This window comes from Phoenix dactylifera, unplaced genomic scaffold, assembly GCF_009389715.1.
Source record: "Phoenix dactylifera cultivar Barhee BC4 unplaced genomic scaffold, palm_55x_up_171113_PBpolish2nd_filt_p 000526F, whole genome shotgun sequence".
Classification (NCBI taxonomy): Eukaryota; Viridiplantae; Streptophyta; class Magnoliopsida; order Arecales; family Arecaceae; genus Phoenix; species Phoenix dactylifera.
Window position 1 is genome coordinate 253,302 of NW_024067936.1, and position 17,596 is coordinate 270,897.

General features: G+C 38.7%; 2 protein-coding genes and 1 long non-coding RNA gene across 6 annotated transcripts; 2 read left to right on the forward strand and 1 right to left on the reverse strand.

Annotated features, from left to right (window-relative positions):
- Positions 1-206: 206 nt before the first annotated feature.
- On the reverse strand, positions 207-3,046 carry LOC103716235 (INO80 complex subunit D-like). Of its 4 annotated transcripts, XR_003387396.2 has the most exons (3): positions 2,361-3,042; positions 1,353-1,761; positions 207-600 (listed from the first exon to the last, which is right to left on the reverse strand). XR_003387396.2 is itself a non-coding variant. In XM_039119311.1 (2 exons), exons 1-2 carry the CDS (start codon positions 2,903-2,905, stop codon positions 1,987-1,989), a joined length of 555 nt encoding a protein of 184 aa, XP_038975239.1. In that variant the 5' UTR covers positions 2,906-3,046; the 3' UTR covers positions 207-1,986. The 4 variants fall into 4 exon arrangements, 2 of the variants coding, with proteins under 2 accessions (XP_038975239.1, XP_026663966.2); XM_039119311.1 differs by having other exon boundaries at positions 207-1,996; positions 2,361-3,046; XM_026808165.2 differs by having other exon boundaries at positions 207-1,761; positions 2,361-3,045.
- Positions 3,047-3,761: 715 nt separating this feature from the next.
- Positions 3,762-13,282, forward strand: LOC108511610 (biotin synthase, mitochondrial; the record flags this gene model as incomplete). Its single annotated transcript, XM_017844987.3, is given in 4 exon segments — positions 3,762-4,421; positions 13,104-13,130; positions 13,132-13,196; positions 13,198-13,282. Coding segments are annotated over 4 exon segments (372 nt in total), but the record flags the coding sequence as incomplete, so codon positions are not given.
- A 12-nt stretch (positions 13,283-13,294) lies between these two features.
- On the forward strand, positions 13,295-16,278 carry LOC120106320. The gene is made up of 2 exons (XR_005508501.1): positions 13,295-14,785; positions 14,942-16,278. It is a non-coding gene; the product is annotated as an uncharacterized LOC120106320 (long non-coding RNA).
- Positions 16,279-17,596: the final 1,318 nt, after the last annotated feature.

Here is a 17,596-nt window from a genome sequence, read left to right on the forward strand (position 1 = left end):
GTTAAACGTAAGTAAGGGTTTCAGTATTAGCTTCTCAGTTTCATCCAGAAGTAAACCACCAAATCTAGATTCAGCTTCCCAGAAACAGAACTGCTTATGTTGGTGATTGTCATATACTTCTGATGAGCCAATTAGACTTCAGGAAGCTTGAAAGAAAAAGGAGATGGCTATTGGTCACTTCATAAAAATAGAAACAACTGAGAAGATAAAGATAATTTGCACTTTACTATGTAATCTGTTTGTGTGCAGTATGCATTTTGGCTGCAAAATTTTCAAAGCCTTCTTTACAGGGAGCCTTCAAATTTGGCTCATAGAAATCGCTACAACATAGAATCATTTTCTTTTCTAGGTGAGCCAATATTCAATGCCAGTGCCACAAGGATACAACTTTCAATTGAGCTCTGTGTTTCTCAAGAAAAAGACAATCAATTCCAGCCTTTGACATATATCTTCCTTCTATCTCTCAAAGAAACTTGACACAAAAAGCAGAATATAGTGTTAGAAAAGCTTCACTGTCTACATTGGACAATTGCAGTCCTGTAGCTTATGTTTCACCATGTGATGGACCAGCCAAGTTCTCCTATCCAATTTTTCTGCAACCTACAAGAAAGAAATCTTAGAAAAATCAGGACGAGAGAACAGTAGACTTCATAGAAAAAGAAAGTCCGCTGGGAAAAAGAACTTTGACATGCTAAAGGAGTTTTTTACAAGTACAAAAGAATGAAAAAATATGTCACATGCTCATCAGTTCTTATCACTAAACAGTCAAAAATAAATCCACGAATCTAGAGTTTTAATTTTGTTCATTGGAGTACCAGCAGATATCCTTGTATTAAACCCAAAATTATAAGGTCTCTAGCAAAATGGTGCTGACAATACTGAAAGAATAAGATTCCTATTCCTTTGCTGCAATTTTATTAAATAAATGCAAAGTCCATTCGAACAGTAAAGAACAGCAAATACAGTTTTACTTAAATCCCTCAGAAGGTGATGCACAGTTTCTTGGATGTAGAGAAATCCACGTTAGATTTACTTTGCATTACTGCACATACAGGATATCAGAGAAGTCTCCAATTAAACAGTTATTGCCAGGATTTTTTACAAGAGATAATGAGATATGAATGGTACCTCCAGAAGCAGCAACAAATTGACAACTTTGGCAAAATCATTGGCACAAAGTGATCAAAAATCCAAACACACTTAAAAACATGGACAGAAACAATATGGAAGATGAACTAGAAAGAGTAACCATTTACCGAGTCAAGAGGCATCTGGGAAAACAGTGACAAGTTGCAGAGGAAAAAGAAAAACAAGAAAGAAAAGTAGAAAACATTAACCTAGTATTGGTGTACCTCATATAATGGCGATTTTTGTCCCCGCATGACGGAGCCCATGCTCCATTCGGATGTCATTCAGCTTGGTCTGACAAGTTGCCACCCAAGAGTCAAAACTCTTGGACACATTGCAAAACCACAACCATATTTGAAACATAAGCGGCTCAACCAACATTCACATCCATCACTGCAATGTTGTTAACGCTGGTGCGATGCTTCTCTTCTTTTGGATTGAATTTGGTGGATACATTCTGCAATTGTAACATGAAATTTCGGAGTAGACCTGCCCGAAAAGAATAAGTTAAGGCCTGCCTTCTTTAAAGCTTGTGAGACATTCTCCTGAGCCCCCTGAAAGTGCATGGAGCACAGAGAGGGAACTGCAGCTTTCAGAACTGGTTTCCCGCAAACAATGGACCCAGTTGGTACACTGTTAAAATTCATATGAATCCATACAATTAATAACAGATAAAGCTGTTCCAGAATATAATTAGCAATACTCTGTCAGATAAAGCAATCACATGCACACCCACCATAATTAAAAATGAAAAAGAAAACATATACCAAGGTCATATTTAAGTTAGATCCAATCAACAAGGGTTTATGTTGCAAAAGCAGGAAGAAGCGATCGCTAGCACAACAGTTCATCAATGCATCACCTTTGGCTGCAAAGAACAGCAAAATATGAGACCTACCGGTCACCCTAATCATGGACCAAGTATTTGCGAGTTGCTACTTGCTACTTATGACGAATCATATATTTTATTTCATAATTCAGAGAAATATTGGCATTACTGTCCTGTTCTGAATCCGAACCAACTTCACTCCTAACAATCACTGAATCTAGGATGATGCATTCAACCTCCAATCATGGCATTTTATGACATCTCAAACAACGCAAATGTTTGTTTTATTATAGTGGGAAACAAAAATAAATCAAAAATAACAGTAATATATGAAAAGTTACCAACTTTCCCAACTAAATCGAACAGAAAACACCTGAAGAGGAGAAAACTGGGCAATTCGAACCTCTTGACGACAAAAGTGCAAGCTTTGTAAAGCGTCTGCCTGTTATCTGAGAGTATGTGGGGATGGCAATATCTGGAGAGCGGCATCGCCTTCGACTGGCACCCCGCGAACCCGCACCGACTCCCGAATTCCGTCCCCACCACCCCATTGTCCCTGCTCCCTTCAACCGCCGCCGTCGAGGAATCCTCCTCGAGCCCCGCTCGGCTTCCTTCTTCGAGGGGGCTCACCCCAAAGGTCCAGTAGTACTCCCGGTGCTTGGCCCTGAGCTCCTCGGCCAGGGCCCAGTACTGGTCGCGGTAGCAACTCTCGAGCCGCTTGACACGGAGGGAGCGGCGGCGGAGGACCTCCTCCCGTGAGAGGAGCTCCGCCGGAAGGAGCGCCGCGTCCTCGGCGGCGCCGACGAGGGCGAAGGCGGGGAAGGGGGAATTGGGATTGGGATCGGAGGTGGAGCTAGGGTTTATACGGTTTTGAGAGGGAGAGGGGAGAGCTTCTGGCTCCACGGAGATGGAAGGGGTGGGGAGTTTGGTGGCGGGGGCGGAGACCATCGTCCGGCTTCCTAGTTGCCGCCGAGGAAAGGGAAAGAGAAGGGAACAGAGAATGAGGATGGACGGCTGAAAATATTTTGAGGTCGGATGATAGACGCTGGCCGCCGGCTGAGATCAATGCTGAGTATTTAAAAAACCTTCAAAGCGTTTGTACCAAAAAAAAATAAAAAGAAGACTTCAAAACGTGACAAATAGCTGGTATTTCATGCGAAAAAAATGGTTGATCTTTCTTCACGATACCAACCTTTGGATCGAACCCATACAAATCACAAAACATCTTTATTTATTTGCTTGCATAAATCTCCAAACAGCCGTTGAGTGATCCAAGGGTAGATTTATTCGTACGAGGAAAAATGATTTTTTTTTTTTGCAAAAGATACGACCGTTGTGGATGCAGCTAAGGTATCTTGAGATTACTGAAAGGCAATATCAATATATTAATTATTTTAAGAGCGTAGAGGTTAGAAGTAAGATTTCTTAATATGATGGGGTCAGGGATGGCAATCGAATTGAATATGGGTCGATAGGTTATTATCCAATGGGGTGGATTGGATGGTTGAGTTGAGTTGAATAAAATTATTTTTTTACATGTATTATGAAAAAAAAATATATCTAAAAATTTTATTGTTATCTATATTTGCTTCAAATCTATTGTAGATCGGATAAAATCTACCCCATAATAGGCTGGAGTAAATTACCATCTTTAGGTGAAATTATGTTCCGATGGATGATTCTACTTACATCAAGCTATAGTTCTATAATAATTATATTTTTATAAAAAAAGTTTAGCATAAGTAATTTAATTATAAACTCCTACAAATAGAGAAATAAGAAAATTATTTTTTTATATAACTAGAATTTTGAATTACTTAATTCATCTGTATTTCATTGCAAACTTCCAGCATGCCATTGCTGCATCTTTGCATAATAAACGCTCCCTGTTACTTGTTGATTTAGTAACAAGAGATACGTGTAACCAAAATCAAGGGCGTTTATATCAAAATATTTCATGTGTGATGGAAACTAGAATCCAAAGATCATACTCGCGCATTCCAAAAATAACGTAAAACATTCATGTGTTATGGATCTATAATATAAACAATTGAAACCGGGAATCCTATCAATACTATAGAATATAATATATAAAAGTTTTGAATGCGTCTAAAAAGCTCTGTGTGTTGGAAAGTGATGCGGTGCGCAGCAGCTGGCGAGTTGGAGCAGGCCAAAACGCTGCCTGTCACCCGCCACCGGAGACGTCGCCGGTTTGGTCTCTTCGTCTGGCTTTCGTCACTCTCCTTGCCTTCTTCCTCTAAATGCGACGATGCTTCTCATCCGGTCTCTTCCGTTCTCGCGCCGCCGCCCTCCGGCGGCGTATACCTCCTCTTCCTTTTCCACCACCTCCGCCGCCGCCGTGGCGGCGGAGCGAATGATCCGGGAAGGGCCGAGGAACGATTGGACCGGAGAGGAGATCAAATCCATCTACGACTCTCCCCTCCTCGATCTCCTCTTCCTCCGCGTAAGCCTTCTTGCTTCCCTTAAACTCCTCCTCCCTCATATGGTTATAACCGTGTTATTACTTTCACGTTTTGTCTTCTCAGTGTTCGAAATTATAAGGCGAATTGATTCAAATGGGCATGGATTTCTGTTATTGTATTAGAAACCGGCGATATAAGTGAAATTGTCTCATAGAAATATAAAAGGAATGCTACCTTAAAACATGTTGTCTTAGTTGTGGGTATTGTAGTCCATGATGCTTACTGAAGTGGTAAGATATATGTAGGAATTTGATTAGCAAAAAGGAAAAGAAATACAACATGCTGAACAACTTCAACTCCAAAGTTTTGTATCTTTGAATGATTTCACGCAATACTAACCATGCTGAAGTGGTGTCTTATGTATCTGATCATACCGGATCTATGTTATGGGATTCTACAAGAAGTGGTAAGATATATATAGGATTTTTATTAACAAAAAGGAAAAGAAATACAACATGCTGAACAACATCAACTCCAAAGATTTGTATCTTTGAATGATTTCACCCAACATTAACCATGCTGAAGTGGTGTCTTATGTATCTGATCATACCGGATCTACGTTATGGGATTCTACTAGATATCTTCCTTGTCCATTGTTTAATATTTTGCTTGCTGATTCTCATGGATGTATTTACACTCATATGGTTTAATCTATCCATTTTACCACAAAAAAAAAAGATTTTTTTTTTTTCACTCAATACTAGCTGATCATTGGCCCTACTTATTACAACATTCTTGTCATTCAGTAGGTGAAGAGACGGCAATATCTAGCAAAACTTGTCCATGTCGTGTTTGATATTAAAACTTGAAAGCAAACTGTTTATCTAGTTTTCTGGCGAAACTTAAATTAAATATCATTTAACCATATCCTTTTCTTTTCCTTTTAAGCAACAAAGCTCATCTAAAAGAAAATGCTGTCACTGAAGGTACACTCTCCAAGAACGCTCAGACAAATAAGAGAATGCCATTGCCATTCTCAGATTCCTCCAAACTTAAGAGCCATGTGTTGAAAAAACTGTTTTGCTTCCTTCATTCCAGACCTTTCCCTAAACTGCACTGGGATTTGTGTTCGTGAAGTTAGTGTTTAAATGATCAATGTTGGATTGCAAGAAATAAACCCAGTTATAATGGCTCTCTTAAAAGATCAGCAAAGTTGGTCTAGATCTAGAAGCCATGACCGTCCATGTATGATAAGAGAGAAATGAATAAGAAATTTCATCATTAATCCTTTGAGGTGCTGGTAACATTTCTCATCGACTTCAGTCCCTCTGTTGGAAAGTGTTAGATTATGGAATCTTCCCTTGCATGAAATATTCTTGAAGGCTAGAACTTCTAGAGTAATCTTGTAACGACCAAATTCCTTCCTACAAAAGCACTTTCATCATCCAAAAATCATGAGCCGAATTAGAAGCTTGCAAAAAGGAAATGTAAGCCATAATGCTGTTTAGCATCCTACCTCCAAAGACTTGCACTAAATTTACCACTGTCAATATTGACTACATCTAGCATCGATGATTTCATTTTTAATTGGTTTTTTTGTGTACACACCCTCCTCAATATTAGAATTTATGTGAATACCCTCCCAAAATTAATATTTGCATGCATACCCTCATCAAACACTTATTTTGTACATATACCCATCTTTTCTTTTTGCGTATGTACCCATGCCATCTTCTTTTAAGAAGTTAGCGGTTTAAAATTGAAATAACGAAAATACCCTTAACGGATAAACATGTAAAAGAAACGTTTATAAGAGTATACATGCAAATAGCAATTTTGGATGGTATTTATGCAATTTTATATATTTAGAAGGGTACACACATAAAAAAAAATCTTGAATTTTTGCATAAATATCCTTCTACATATTGGAATTTGCATGAATACCCTCCAAATTGATATTTATGTGTATACCATCATAAAACACTATTTTTGTATGAATACTTTTGACATAGCAATTCAACAAATGTGATTAGCCAAAATTATATTTATTTAAATTAAAAAAATAATTAAAATTTTGAAAGTATCTTTTTTTTTTGAAGCTATAATAGGTTAACAGGTCTTACTGAAAACTAAAATCTCTACCTTCTTTGAAAAAAATTTCGATCTCTTCCGACCGTCTCTTTCACTTCTCCATTTGAAATCAAAAATATTTCCTTGACTCCCTTCTCCACCATAGACAACCCTTTATTGTATCCTTTTTTACATGAAGATGGTCATGTCCTGCCTTTAGTTTTATGAATTATTTTAAAAAAAAGTGTTGTGAGAGATCTACAACATTTATCTTTTAGTATATGAGATTTGCAGTGTTTATCTTTTAGAGCTGAAAATTTTTTTATGTGCAGACTGGTGGCTGATTTAAAATTGTTGTGGCAAGATGGGCTCTATACACTAGACCTTTTCTTCTTGTAGAAAATTGAAACTCCAAAAGAAAGTGACTTAAGGTATACAATGTAAAAGATGGCCTTTTACCTCATGGTCGCGGAGGTTGTTAATAAGTATGAAGGGTTCGAAGTTCTTCAATAATTTTGGTTGGAGATGATTGATGTTGTTCTTCCACCCACGAGCATACCTGTAGCAAAAAAGCATGACCATTGCAATCTATCATGTATCTTTAAGAGATTGTAATCCCTTTCTATATTCTAATACATGGTCTCATATATGCGTCTATAACAATAAATATTACAAGTTATGTTTCGATGAAATAAGATATTGTAGTTGTTACAAATGAAGAAGAATATAAAGTAGAATAATCCCATGATTAGTGAAAAAAGTTTTATAACTCTTTTTATTATCTAATTGTTGAATCAATCTTTTTCTTAAGCAATATTTTTATGGAAATCATTGAGGAGCAGACACTAGACAAATCTGAGTGTTAAAACAGGTTGAAATAGAAAAAATTAAAATTAATTTTTTTTGCATATAAACTCTTCTAAATATGTGAAATTGCATAAATACTCTCGCGAAGTGTTATTTGCATATATACCTTTATAATTTTTTTTTTTTTTGCAATCTACCTATTAAGGGCATTTCAGTTAATTATAATTTTAAACTGCTAATTTCTTGACGGCATTAGATAGTATAGGCACTTATGCAAGAAAAAAGAAAAAAGAAGGGTACACATGCAAAACAAGATTTTATAAGAATATAAATGCAAATATCAATTTTGGAAGGGTATTCATGCAAATTTTAATATTTAGCAGAATATATATGCCAAAAACCCTTTTTAATTATCCAATTTCTGGTTAGAAAAGTTCTCTTGAAAATAGGTTTGGAAATGCAACCAATCTTCCAAAACTAATCTCTAGCATAGGCAAAAGGATGTTAGGCAAGGAAGAAAAGCCTAAGGAACAAGAAAACCAAGGTGGCATCCATATGAAATACATAAGCCAATACCTTACTTCATCCAATCATCTATGCTGCCTTTTTTAATCTTTTAGCCCACAAGAAAACAGTTTGACTCTAATAGGTCCTGTTCAGATTTTGATTGTAATATTAGTATTTTTTAATGCGATTTGTCTCTAGTGTCTGCTCTTTTTTTATTTTGGTACAAATGACTGCTCTTTTTTGCTACGGTACGGGAACAACTTATAGTTCTTATCCTCCTAAGCCATCCTTGATCTCTATCTGAAAAAATTCTCAAAAAATTGTACCTTCACGTCAGATTTCCTTCATCCACTTGAATCCATCCTTGATTCCATGAATCTCCTCTCTCATGTCTTAAGAAGTCAAGTGAAATCTTAATTTACCTTCTTATAATTCTCTTTCCTTCTAGCAGGCAGCTTGTCTTTCACAAATTAGTTCTCACACTATTCTGAGTCTCATTCCAATAGCCAATTTCTTAGCGAACTCCAGATGCTTCTGGTGCCTTCTTAAGTTTAAATAGCTTAGAATATTGCAGGCAATAATTTAACATGATGAGCATGTGTTTTCCACTACTTTCAGTTAACTTAGGCCAAAGAAATAGACAACAAGAGTACATTAATCCCAGTCAATTACAGGATTTTCTAAGGCTGGTCCAAGTGAACCTATTACTAGAAGTGGGGGATTTTGCTAGTTGGGTTGTCCTCACAAACTTAGAAAAGTCAGCCATACTTTTGTTTGTCAAGCTTTGCTCTTACACTTCAAAAGAGAATAGAATGGATTGTGTTGGGCTCACCTCTTGCATGCTAAGCATCATTTCACCACTATGGCACTATCTACCATTCAGCTTCTCCCACAACTGGGCCTATTATAGAAGCCAATAGTTCCATCCTTTAGACGTGAAATCCTGAAAATACTTGGGGTATTGATACCTCTGAAACCTCCAGATCTTTTATCTACTCCCCTCATAACATAGGCTCCTTTTACTAAGCTTTCAAATACCGACTGCTAATAAAATTCCACATTTTAAGCCTTTTCTGAGCTAACTGTATTCAACTTCTCCATTACCACCAATCTTTTGTCTGCCCTCTACTTCATCCCAGAGGCCAATACTCTTTAATCTGTACAATTCAAACAGTGATCTTCATCGAACCATTAAGAGACTTCCCCTTGAACAAATTGTTCCAATACTCAACAAAGTGCTCCTGCCAATTCCACAAAAATCTTAAGACTAAATATTTCTCTGTCCCTAATATAGTGATCCTTTGTTTTGGACCTACGCATTTCACATGGTGCTTAGTCACCAAGGATCACAAGCAATATCTTAGCCTGTTAACGAAGCTTAGTCTCTTTAGTTTCTCTATAAATAATCCTTAACTTTTCCCCAACATCTAGAATTTGGCCATTGACTTAGTAAAACCCATTCATAGGGTATCTTTTTCTAATCTTAAGCTAGAGGAGCTAGTTTGCTCAAATCTACACCCATTCTGAATTTTCCTAATCCTGAACATAATATTTTATGTTAAATGCCAAAGGCATCTCGTTGATTCTATTTGTATTGTAGATAACCATCCTCACATGCACCAGCACCCCAGACCTTTGACACTGCAAGCTGAGCAGCAATCTCTCGCTCCACCAACATGTACGTCCTTGGCACAATCTAAAGATCCAGTCCCCTCAACATTTGGACTTCACCTCAAGTCAGTCTACTTTCAATTATGCATTCCTGTTTGTTTTTGCGGGTTGGAATTTGTAAAACACTATTCTTTGATCTAAAAGTTGGTTGCCGCTATTGCATTGCAAAGACAAGTGGGCTCAAGCTCTGTGTTCTGCACTTGCATGCTGATGTGCTGGGTAATTTGGTCTTATTGGCTAAATCGGGAGTGTCTGGGAGATGGGGAGAGAGGAGCATAACCATCATGAAGATTAGAACTTCAAAACATCTAGGTAGTATTCATTAAAAATGACATTACCCAATTATGGATCTGGCAATCCAAGTCCTAGAAGGGGCGGACTAGGGATAGTCCTAATCTTTGGTGTTTTTTTTTTCTTTTGACGCAAAGTGGCTACCCTAGGTTTTGATCTTGTGCCATTGTATTTGTTAGCCCAAGCTTTTACCGCAGCAACAAGAAATGCCCCCTTTAGGAAGTATTCGTTTATAACAATGATTTATGATATGTAATAATAAGAATATATTGATTTGGTTGTGAATTTAGGAACCGTTTGGAACCCTGCTGTTAAAGTTGCAATGCAACTTAAGTTGCAATTTGTTGACTTACAAGGAGGCTCGGATCATTTGTTTGCAGAAGTGTTTTGGGAAAAGAAAGCCATCGTTGACAGATAATTTGTTGAACAACTTGCAAGCGGACATCAAGTTGGAGCAGTGGATGTACATGGAGATGAGGGTGTTCTAGATGAAGAGGTCAATGTCAAAGCTATTGGTGGAGAGAGCTTGAGTGTGGATCTAGGCACCTATGGGGAGGGTTGGATGGCGATGTAGGCCTTGAGGAGGGTGGAGAAGGTGAAGGAGAGAGGTGAGGGGGTTGGTGGTGGCATAGGAGGAGATGGTGGAGGGGAGGAGGGTGGCATGGTGAAGTTTGATGTGGAGGAGGTGATCATGGGCTTCTTGAAGATAATGGGGGCTGGTGGTGGTAACTAGGATGGTGGCAAGAGGGGACTTGAGAGTGGGGCATGGGAGAAGAGGGGGAGGAAAGGAGGAGAGGTTTGTTGTCTTGAAGTTCGAGATGGAGGAGGCAGCCATAGGCCTTCCATAGGTGGCGTCATCAAAGACATCGATAGTGAGAACAACGTCAAGGAGGGACTCTAGAGGTAGGGGTGGGGGCAGAGGAGAAGAGAAGGATGATGAAAGCCTGCTTAGCAAGGTTCGCTGTTTTGGTATCGGACCCCATACCGGTGCCACATTAGCATTATATTGGTACAGTATGGTGCGGACTTTTTTCGGTATACCAAGTGTTGGTATGCCACCAGTATCGAATATCGGTACGCCATCCATACTGAGTGCCGGTATCGAACCGATACGGTACGGTGCATCTCTTATCGTCTAGTTCAGGCCGGTACGGCGAACCATGCTGCTTAGTAAAGATCGAGGTGGAGCAGATGGCCGTGGGCCTCCTATTGGTGGTGGGGGTTGGCGACAACAAAGACGGACTCGGGAGTGGAAAGGTGGGGAAGAGAGGAAGGGAAGGACGAAGAGGAGAGTTTTTTAATTGAGATATTTACTTGAGCCGTTGCAACTCATCCTATGGTCATTTCAACAATAAGTCCTACGACAATATAGTCCTAAGTTGCATTCCAATAAGTAACTCAACTTATTATGCAATTTGAATTGCGGGCATCCAAACAAGCGGACCTACCCACATTTGCTACTTGAGCTATATGCGGCTCCACTTATAAGACTCCAAACATCCTCTTAGAAATTTTAGATTGATGTGAAGGTAGTGCTCAGGGTATTATGCCATACCGGCCAGTACGGGCCGGTACGAACAGGTCCGGGCAGGGACCGGTACCGAATCAGCATGGGATTTGGTACCATAAGTTTTTTATTAAAAAATCGGTCGGTACGACTATCGTACCGGTACGGAACCGGTATGGACTGATACGGAACCGGTACGTACCGGTCCGAATCGCCACTGGTACGCTGATCGGAACCGGTACGGCGGACCTTGGTAGTGCTAGTATCAAAGTTTGTCGAACCGGTATCGAGACTCGTACCGGTTCGAACCGAACCGGAAGTGTTGTTCACGAACCGGCACACCCTAATTTATATTTTTTTGTAGTTCTCTCTTTTTAAACTTTTTTATAAATTTAAGCGTAATTTGATAATTTTTTGTTGTTTTCTTGATGTTTTTTAAAGCCGATTCCATGCTACGGCACCTGCTGTGGCAATGATTGCAATAGCCCCATAGCGGGGCCTCGGATCTAGTGCGAACCGACTAGTTAGCACCGAATCTGAGTTGAACAGGATAGAACCGTCCAGTTTCGTTCGGTTTCGGCCGGTTCCGGCCACATCCAATCAGGTTGCAGCCACTAGGGGGCGGAACCATTTTTCATTGGAGAACCGACCCCGTCAGAGACCGGGTTGGCTCGGTTCGGGCGGAACCGGCCGGTTCGGCTCGGTTCAGCAATCCTTGGCTAGTATAATGGAGAACACTGCCATTCTTCAATTATGTCAATAGATCTATTAAGTGTTGGAACTAAACATTGATTGACATGAGAGAAGTAGAATACTGAATATATGTAGATGTCTCTATCTTAGTCACTATCAATTTCACTTTTTTTTTAAAGTGTATTACATTTTAACTAGTAGGAAATGCAATATATGGAGTCATTACTTGAGTGATTGAAAGAAAGGGGACACATCAATACATGGTTTTTGCAGACTTGGAAGAATACTTAAAATAGCACCAGAAGAAATGTTCTAGTTGTTGTTGTTGTCATGAAAGGTGTATTCATACCTTAAAAGACATTCATTTTTCCTTCTTTTTTTTTTGTCGAGAAATATTATGGGTCTGCCATTTTGTGTGTTTGAAACTTGGAGCTGTTCCCAGCGAATGAGCTGCAGAGAGAGGTGCAATAAGTCTTGTAGGCACCTCAAAAAGTATATTTGTGAGCACATGTATATAGTAGAGGCTATAAGTGGAAGAAGTAACAGGTTGTGGTTGGGTAAGTGAGATTCCAGATGTTGGCCTGCCCTAAGTTCAACTTTGAGCATGTTTTGACACATAAGTTGTATGTGAATTCTTGAAGACATCTGAAGGTGCCTTCTTGGTGTTTTTACAAGAATAAGGTTATATGTGAATTTGGAAGTATGAAGGAAAATTTTAGAGGACATGGGCCAAATATCCAGCAATGGTAAAGTGAGATATGGTAAATTTTAGAGGGATAGAGATAAAATTGAATATGGGGAAGAGATACCTTATTGAAATCATCATAGTCATCTTGGGTCAACTATATAGGAAAATGGAGAGAGTCACTGATTGATCTAACTGAACTGAAACAGGGTAGATTATAAGGATCAGGCACTTCTGTTGTATTGTGTATTGTGTGATTCCCACTTGCAATAAAGACTTGGTAAAAATTTTATATGACGTCGTGAAGGTCAACAGTCTTTTATGGACCTTTGTTTGCATCAAAAGCTTTGTACCATATTTCATCTCTGTTCTTTATGTTTTTCTTGTTAATTTTTGGTTATAATCTTCGTGAATTTTATATAGTATCAAGTAAACTACTGATATTCTACTTACATGCTCTCATTTTTGTATGTATTGCGTGGACTCTTTTAGGCTCAAGTCCATAGGCATGTTCACAAGTTTCAGGGAGTGTACGCAGTGTTCTCTTGTTTCCATAAAGACTGGTGGGTGTGGTGAAGATTGTACAGTGTCCACAATCCTTGAGGTGTGACACTGGATTGAAAGCTCAAAAGCTGATGAACAAGGATGCTGTCCTGCAGGCAGCAAAGAAGGTAACATCTATAATCATCATTATTATTATTCATGGGAAAGCTACTTATACTAAAATAATAATCATCATTATTATTTTTTTAAAAAGTTAGGGAACTATACCTAACTATGCTAATCTGTTATTTGCATCAAATATATAAAGACTGTATGCATTTTGTGTTACTGCATTATAAATTTTTCCAGCTTCCTTGTGATCAGATGTTAGCTGAAAAGATGTTTCTGAAATGCATGTAATAACCCATGAGGAATGGCTATCATCGTTTTGTCGTATTTTTCTTCCACTTCTTGTAACTACTATAATGTGACTGCTATTACAATGTGAAGTTCTGAACTATGATCTTGTTTCTGCCCACCAATATGTATATACTTCTTTCTTATTGTTGAGTGAAAGCCTGGATCTTGAATGTTGGGACTAGATCAAAGAACGGAGAATGATGAACAAAGTGTTAGGCTATCTGAGAGTAATCTTCTGCAGGATTTTGTTTTAATCTGTGTATCTTAACCATGTTCAGGTCTGTTGCAGTGAAAATATAGTTTTGTTAAATGAAGAGCAGTCCATAACTGTTTCTTGAGTCCTTGGTCACTGAAATAAAATAGTGCTCCTCACAAAATGCTTAAGAAGGTAAACACAGAGGAGATTCATTACTTTTTACGAATGAAGTTATTCAAGGATAGCTAACAGGAAAGACAAGGGTCTCAACCACCTTAAACGAATGTTTGGCTAATCAATGTCATGAAGCTATTGTGAGATGTAGTAGTCTGAAGGGTTGAAATTTGTGGATTCTGAAGGAGCACTTCAACTACTTGAACTTAAGATATATCCAATCCGTGGAATTTTGTGAGATGGTTAGCTATTGTTGACAGTCCTTGGAAATTATTGACCTATATTTTCATTCAGGTTAAGGGCCCATCTAGTTTGGTTTAAGTGCTGGGTGGGAACCTGCTTTGCTGCAGTGGCTTTGGCTCCCTCTGGGCTGAAGCCACCTAGGGCCGTTTCTCCCAAACTGTCGCCATTGCAAGAACCAACTTCAACTTCACTTGGGCCAACAAACACCTGAGGTGGGCTCCTGCTGGGCCAAACTCAGTTCAGATGCCCAGTTACAGGCAACCAAATAGGCCCTAAGCCAGATGAAGCCTTTTGGCATAGAGAAGAGCACGCATTCTTGTTTAGCTTCTACATAATATGGTTACCTTCTTAGTCTTTTACATCGTATTGTATGCTAGCTTGATCTTTCTGAACTGGTATTTTTTGCATCCAAAATGGCATTCCCTTGGATTTCATATATATTGATAAACTATTACATCCAAGTAAAAGTGAAGTTCTAACCCTTCCATAGGAATATGCAAAATAATGTGACTTAATTTTGATTTTTTCTATTTTTAATTCGTTATTCCTTGGCTAAAGAGGCTGGCAGCACACATTTTTGCATGGGTGCTTCATGGAGAGATATAGTAGGAAGGAAGACAAATTTCAACCAGATCCTTGAATATGTCGAGGAAATAAGGTATTCTAAACATTCACGCTAAACCCTTTTAAATTTGTAAGGCTGAGGCTACAGTTGAAGCTAAACAGTTAATATTTCAAAGCTTTGGTGTACCAATAAAAAAAAGATCTAAATTTTGCAGTTACTTCGATTAATTATTATATGACATCATTGCAGTTCTCTTGGGGGATCCATGTAGTTGTTGACAAAAGCGCTTGGATTGTATGCCAATCCAAATGCATAATCAAGGTTTTAAGTTTCCTTTTTGACCTGAGAACTCTTTATATAGTAGATATTTTAAATTTTTCATAGATATATCTCTTCTTTGTGAGCGAAGTTATGCAGTTCTTTTCATTTATCAGAGGCATTATATGACTTGGAAAAGCAGAAGAGGGCTGTGTCTCTCTTTTGCGTATGCTGGCCACCCTTCCTACATACCCTGAAAGTGTTCCCATCAATTCTCTGGTTGCTGTCGAGGGCATACCTCTTCAAGGTCAGAAGGTGATAAAATTATCTACCTATGTGAGTGATATTTCAATTGTGAAGTTCCTTAATAACATTTTCTCTATTTATGGATATTGTTGGTGCTATCTCAGTCATAAATTCATTGACATATTGAACTATGTACTGCATGACTGCCTGATATATATCCAACTGCACCAAATTCATCATGCATTTCTTCCCATGTTCTTAAACTGATGCTAAATTCAACCACTACCTGCCTTTTCAATTTTGACCAAGTCCATCTCAGATCCCCAGTATCTTGTATGCAAGTAAACTTTTACTTCCTACACCATGATCGGTCAAGTTGAATCCAGATTCCAGATACTATTCCATTGGTAGATAAAATACTATGCTGAGACTCGAAACAACATATTTTGATATGATATACTTTCATCAGTGATATTTCATATCTTTTCATGAATCAATGAAACCACTGGCTATTTTTCCTATAAGAAGGATAATTTTACTCATCATAATAATGTATATAAAGGCCATTTCTATAGCTAGGACAAAAATTGACTCGAAAATTAAGCTGGCTTTCACCTAAGGCATGAGATGCTTTGGCGAGGCTTTATGTTTGATATCTACTAACTATTACTCTTCATCATGTGGAGATATTGGAGATGATTCAGATGATCGCAGCTGCTCGTATCATGATGCCAGAGGCAATGGTGAGGCTATCAGCTGGCCGAGTACGATTCTCCATGCCTGAGCAAGTACTATGCTTCCTTGCTGGTGCCAATTCTCTCCACACAGGAGACGTTATTGACAATGCTCAACAATGACTTTGATGCGGACCAAATGATGTTCAAAATCCTCGGTTTGATCCCTAAAGCTCCTAGTTTTTCAGAAGAAATGGCAGCACCAGAACTGGCGAGATGTGATGAACCATCTCCAGTATAGGTTGAAGCGACTAACTTCCAAGAGGGTATTGATATCCAGTATTTTGTTGGGCACATCCTGTTGTACATTAAGTTAAACCAGGAAATAAATTCTGATTTATTACTAAAGTTCTACCTCTTTTCTTTGCATTGTTCCAGTCTCTTGGCACTCTTCTCCTTTCTTTGTCCTGAAGTGTGTAATTAAAGTACTCGGAGATGGTGAATTGTTGATGTGAGGTCTTGCAGCATGCTGGCAGCTGAATGTTGCAATTTGTAGATAACAATCTGACTACAGATTCTTGTTTGGACCAGACTGGATGTTGATACCTGCATGCATTTGCATTCTTATTTTCTGAGAACACACAATGTCCTGAAGGGAGACTGTTGGGATTCCCTCATAATTAAGGGCAGCCATGGGTAAGGTACTGTGGCTCAAAAACTTCCAACTACTTACCATACAAACCTTTACGAAGAGAGAGATGGCAAAATTTCTGATGAGAAACATGATGGAAACTGAAAAGTGATGATTGTCACCTAAAGTCTTCCCTCAACTTAAATGTAGTCCACCAACCATGCATGAGAATAGTGCCAGACCACGACATGTGGGAACTAGTTGGCCATCGGTAGGTCTTTCTTCTAAACCAGCCACTGAGCTGGAAAGGCAACACTTTAGTCTACCGTAGCTGAGAAACATCAATGAGTGGCTCTAAATATTTTCAGTTGATGAAATCTTCTCACCTCTGTCCTTCGTCGCCTTGATGAGATTTGAGGTTGGTGTACTAGGTGGTGGTTGTGGTTTCACCCATCAGCATAAATATAGCCTTGTAGGGGAGAAATTGTATCCTACCCCTGCGTGCATCATGCACGCCGATAATTATAGCTGCTCATTTTTGTAATAGTGCATTGAGAAGAGCATTTGATGAATGAGAGCCATAACAATGAGGAGAGAAATTGCATCCTACCCCGTGCACCATATGGCTGTGCAGGCTGATAACCATAGCTACTCGTTCTTGTAGCAGTGCATCGAGAAAAGGACTTGATCAATGGGACCTAAACAACGAGCGGCTGTGATAGGCAGAAGATATAATTTCTCCTTCTAGGGTCACCATGTATATTGGTCCAATGACAATACTTCTTGAAACTAAAAGAAAAATTCTCAGTCAATATTCTTTCCTGGACCAATAGGTTCAATCGATCTTCTCATCTTCTTGAGAGGGTGTGACTTTGGGTCCTGATTGTAATCGAAAGTGGATCTATTAACTGTCCCCGGTAGAAATGGAGGCTTTGAGGCTCGATGACCTTGCGATGGTGTCATCGCCCATAGCATCAATTTTGTTCTAAACCAATTCAATGAACTTAAATATCCGATAAACATTAAAATAGCAACTAGCATTTGAGCATTCATGGTTCATCCTATTTTACATTGATGGTAGCTTGATTTATGAAG

Coding starts and splice junctions, on each gene's coding strand:
- LOC103716235 (XM_026808165.2), bottom strand. CDS start 2,905: ATGGTCTCCGCCCCCGCCACCAAACTCCCCACCCCTTCCATCTCCGTG. Junction 1,762..2,360: donor TGCACTTTTGTCGTCAAGAG/GTTCGAATTGCC, acceptor GAATTTTAACAG/TGTACCAACTGGGTCCATTG.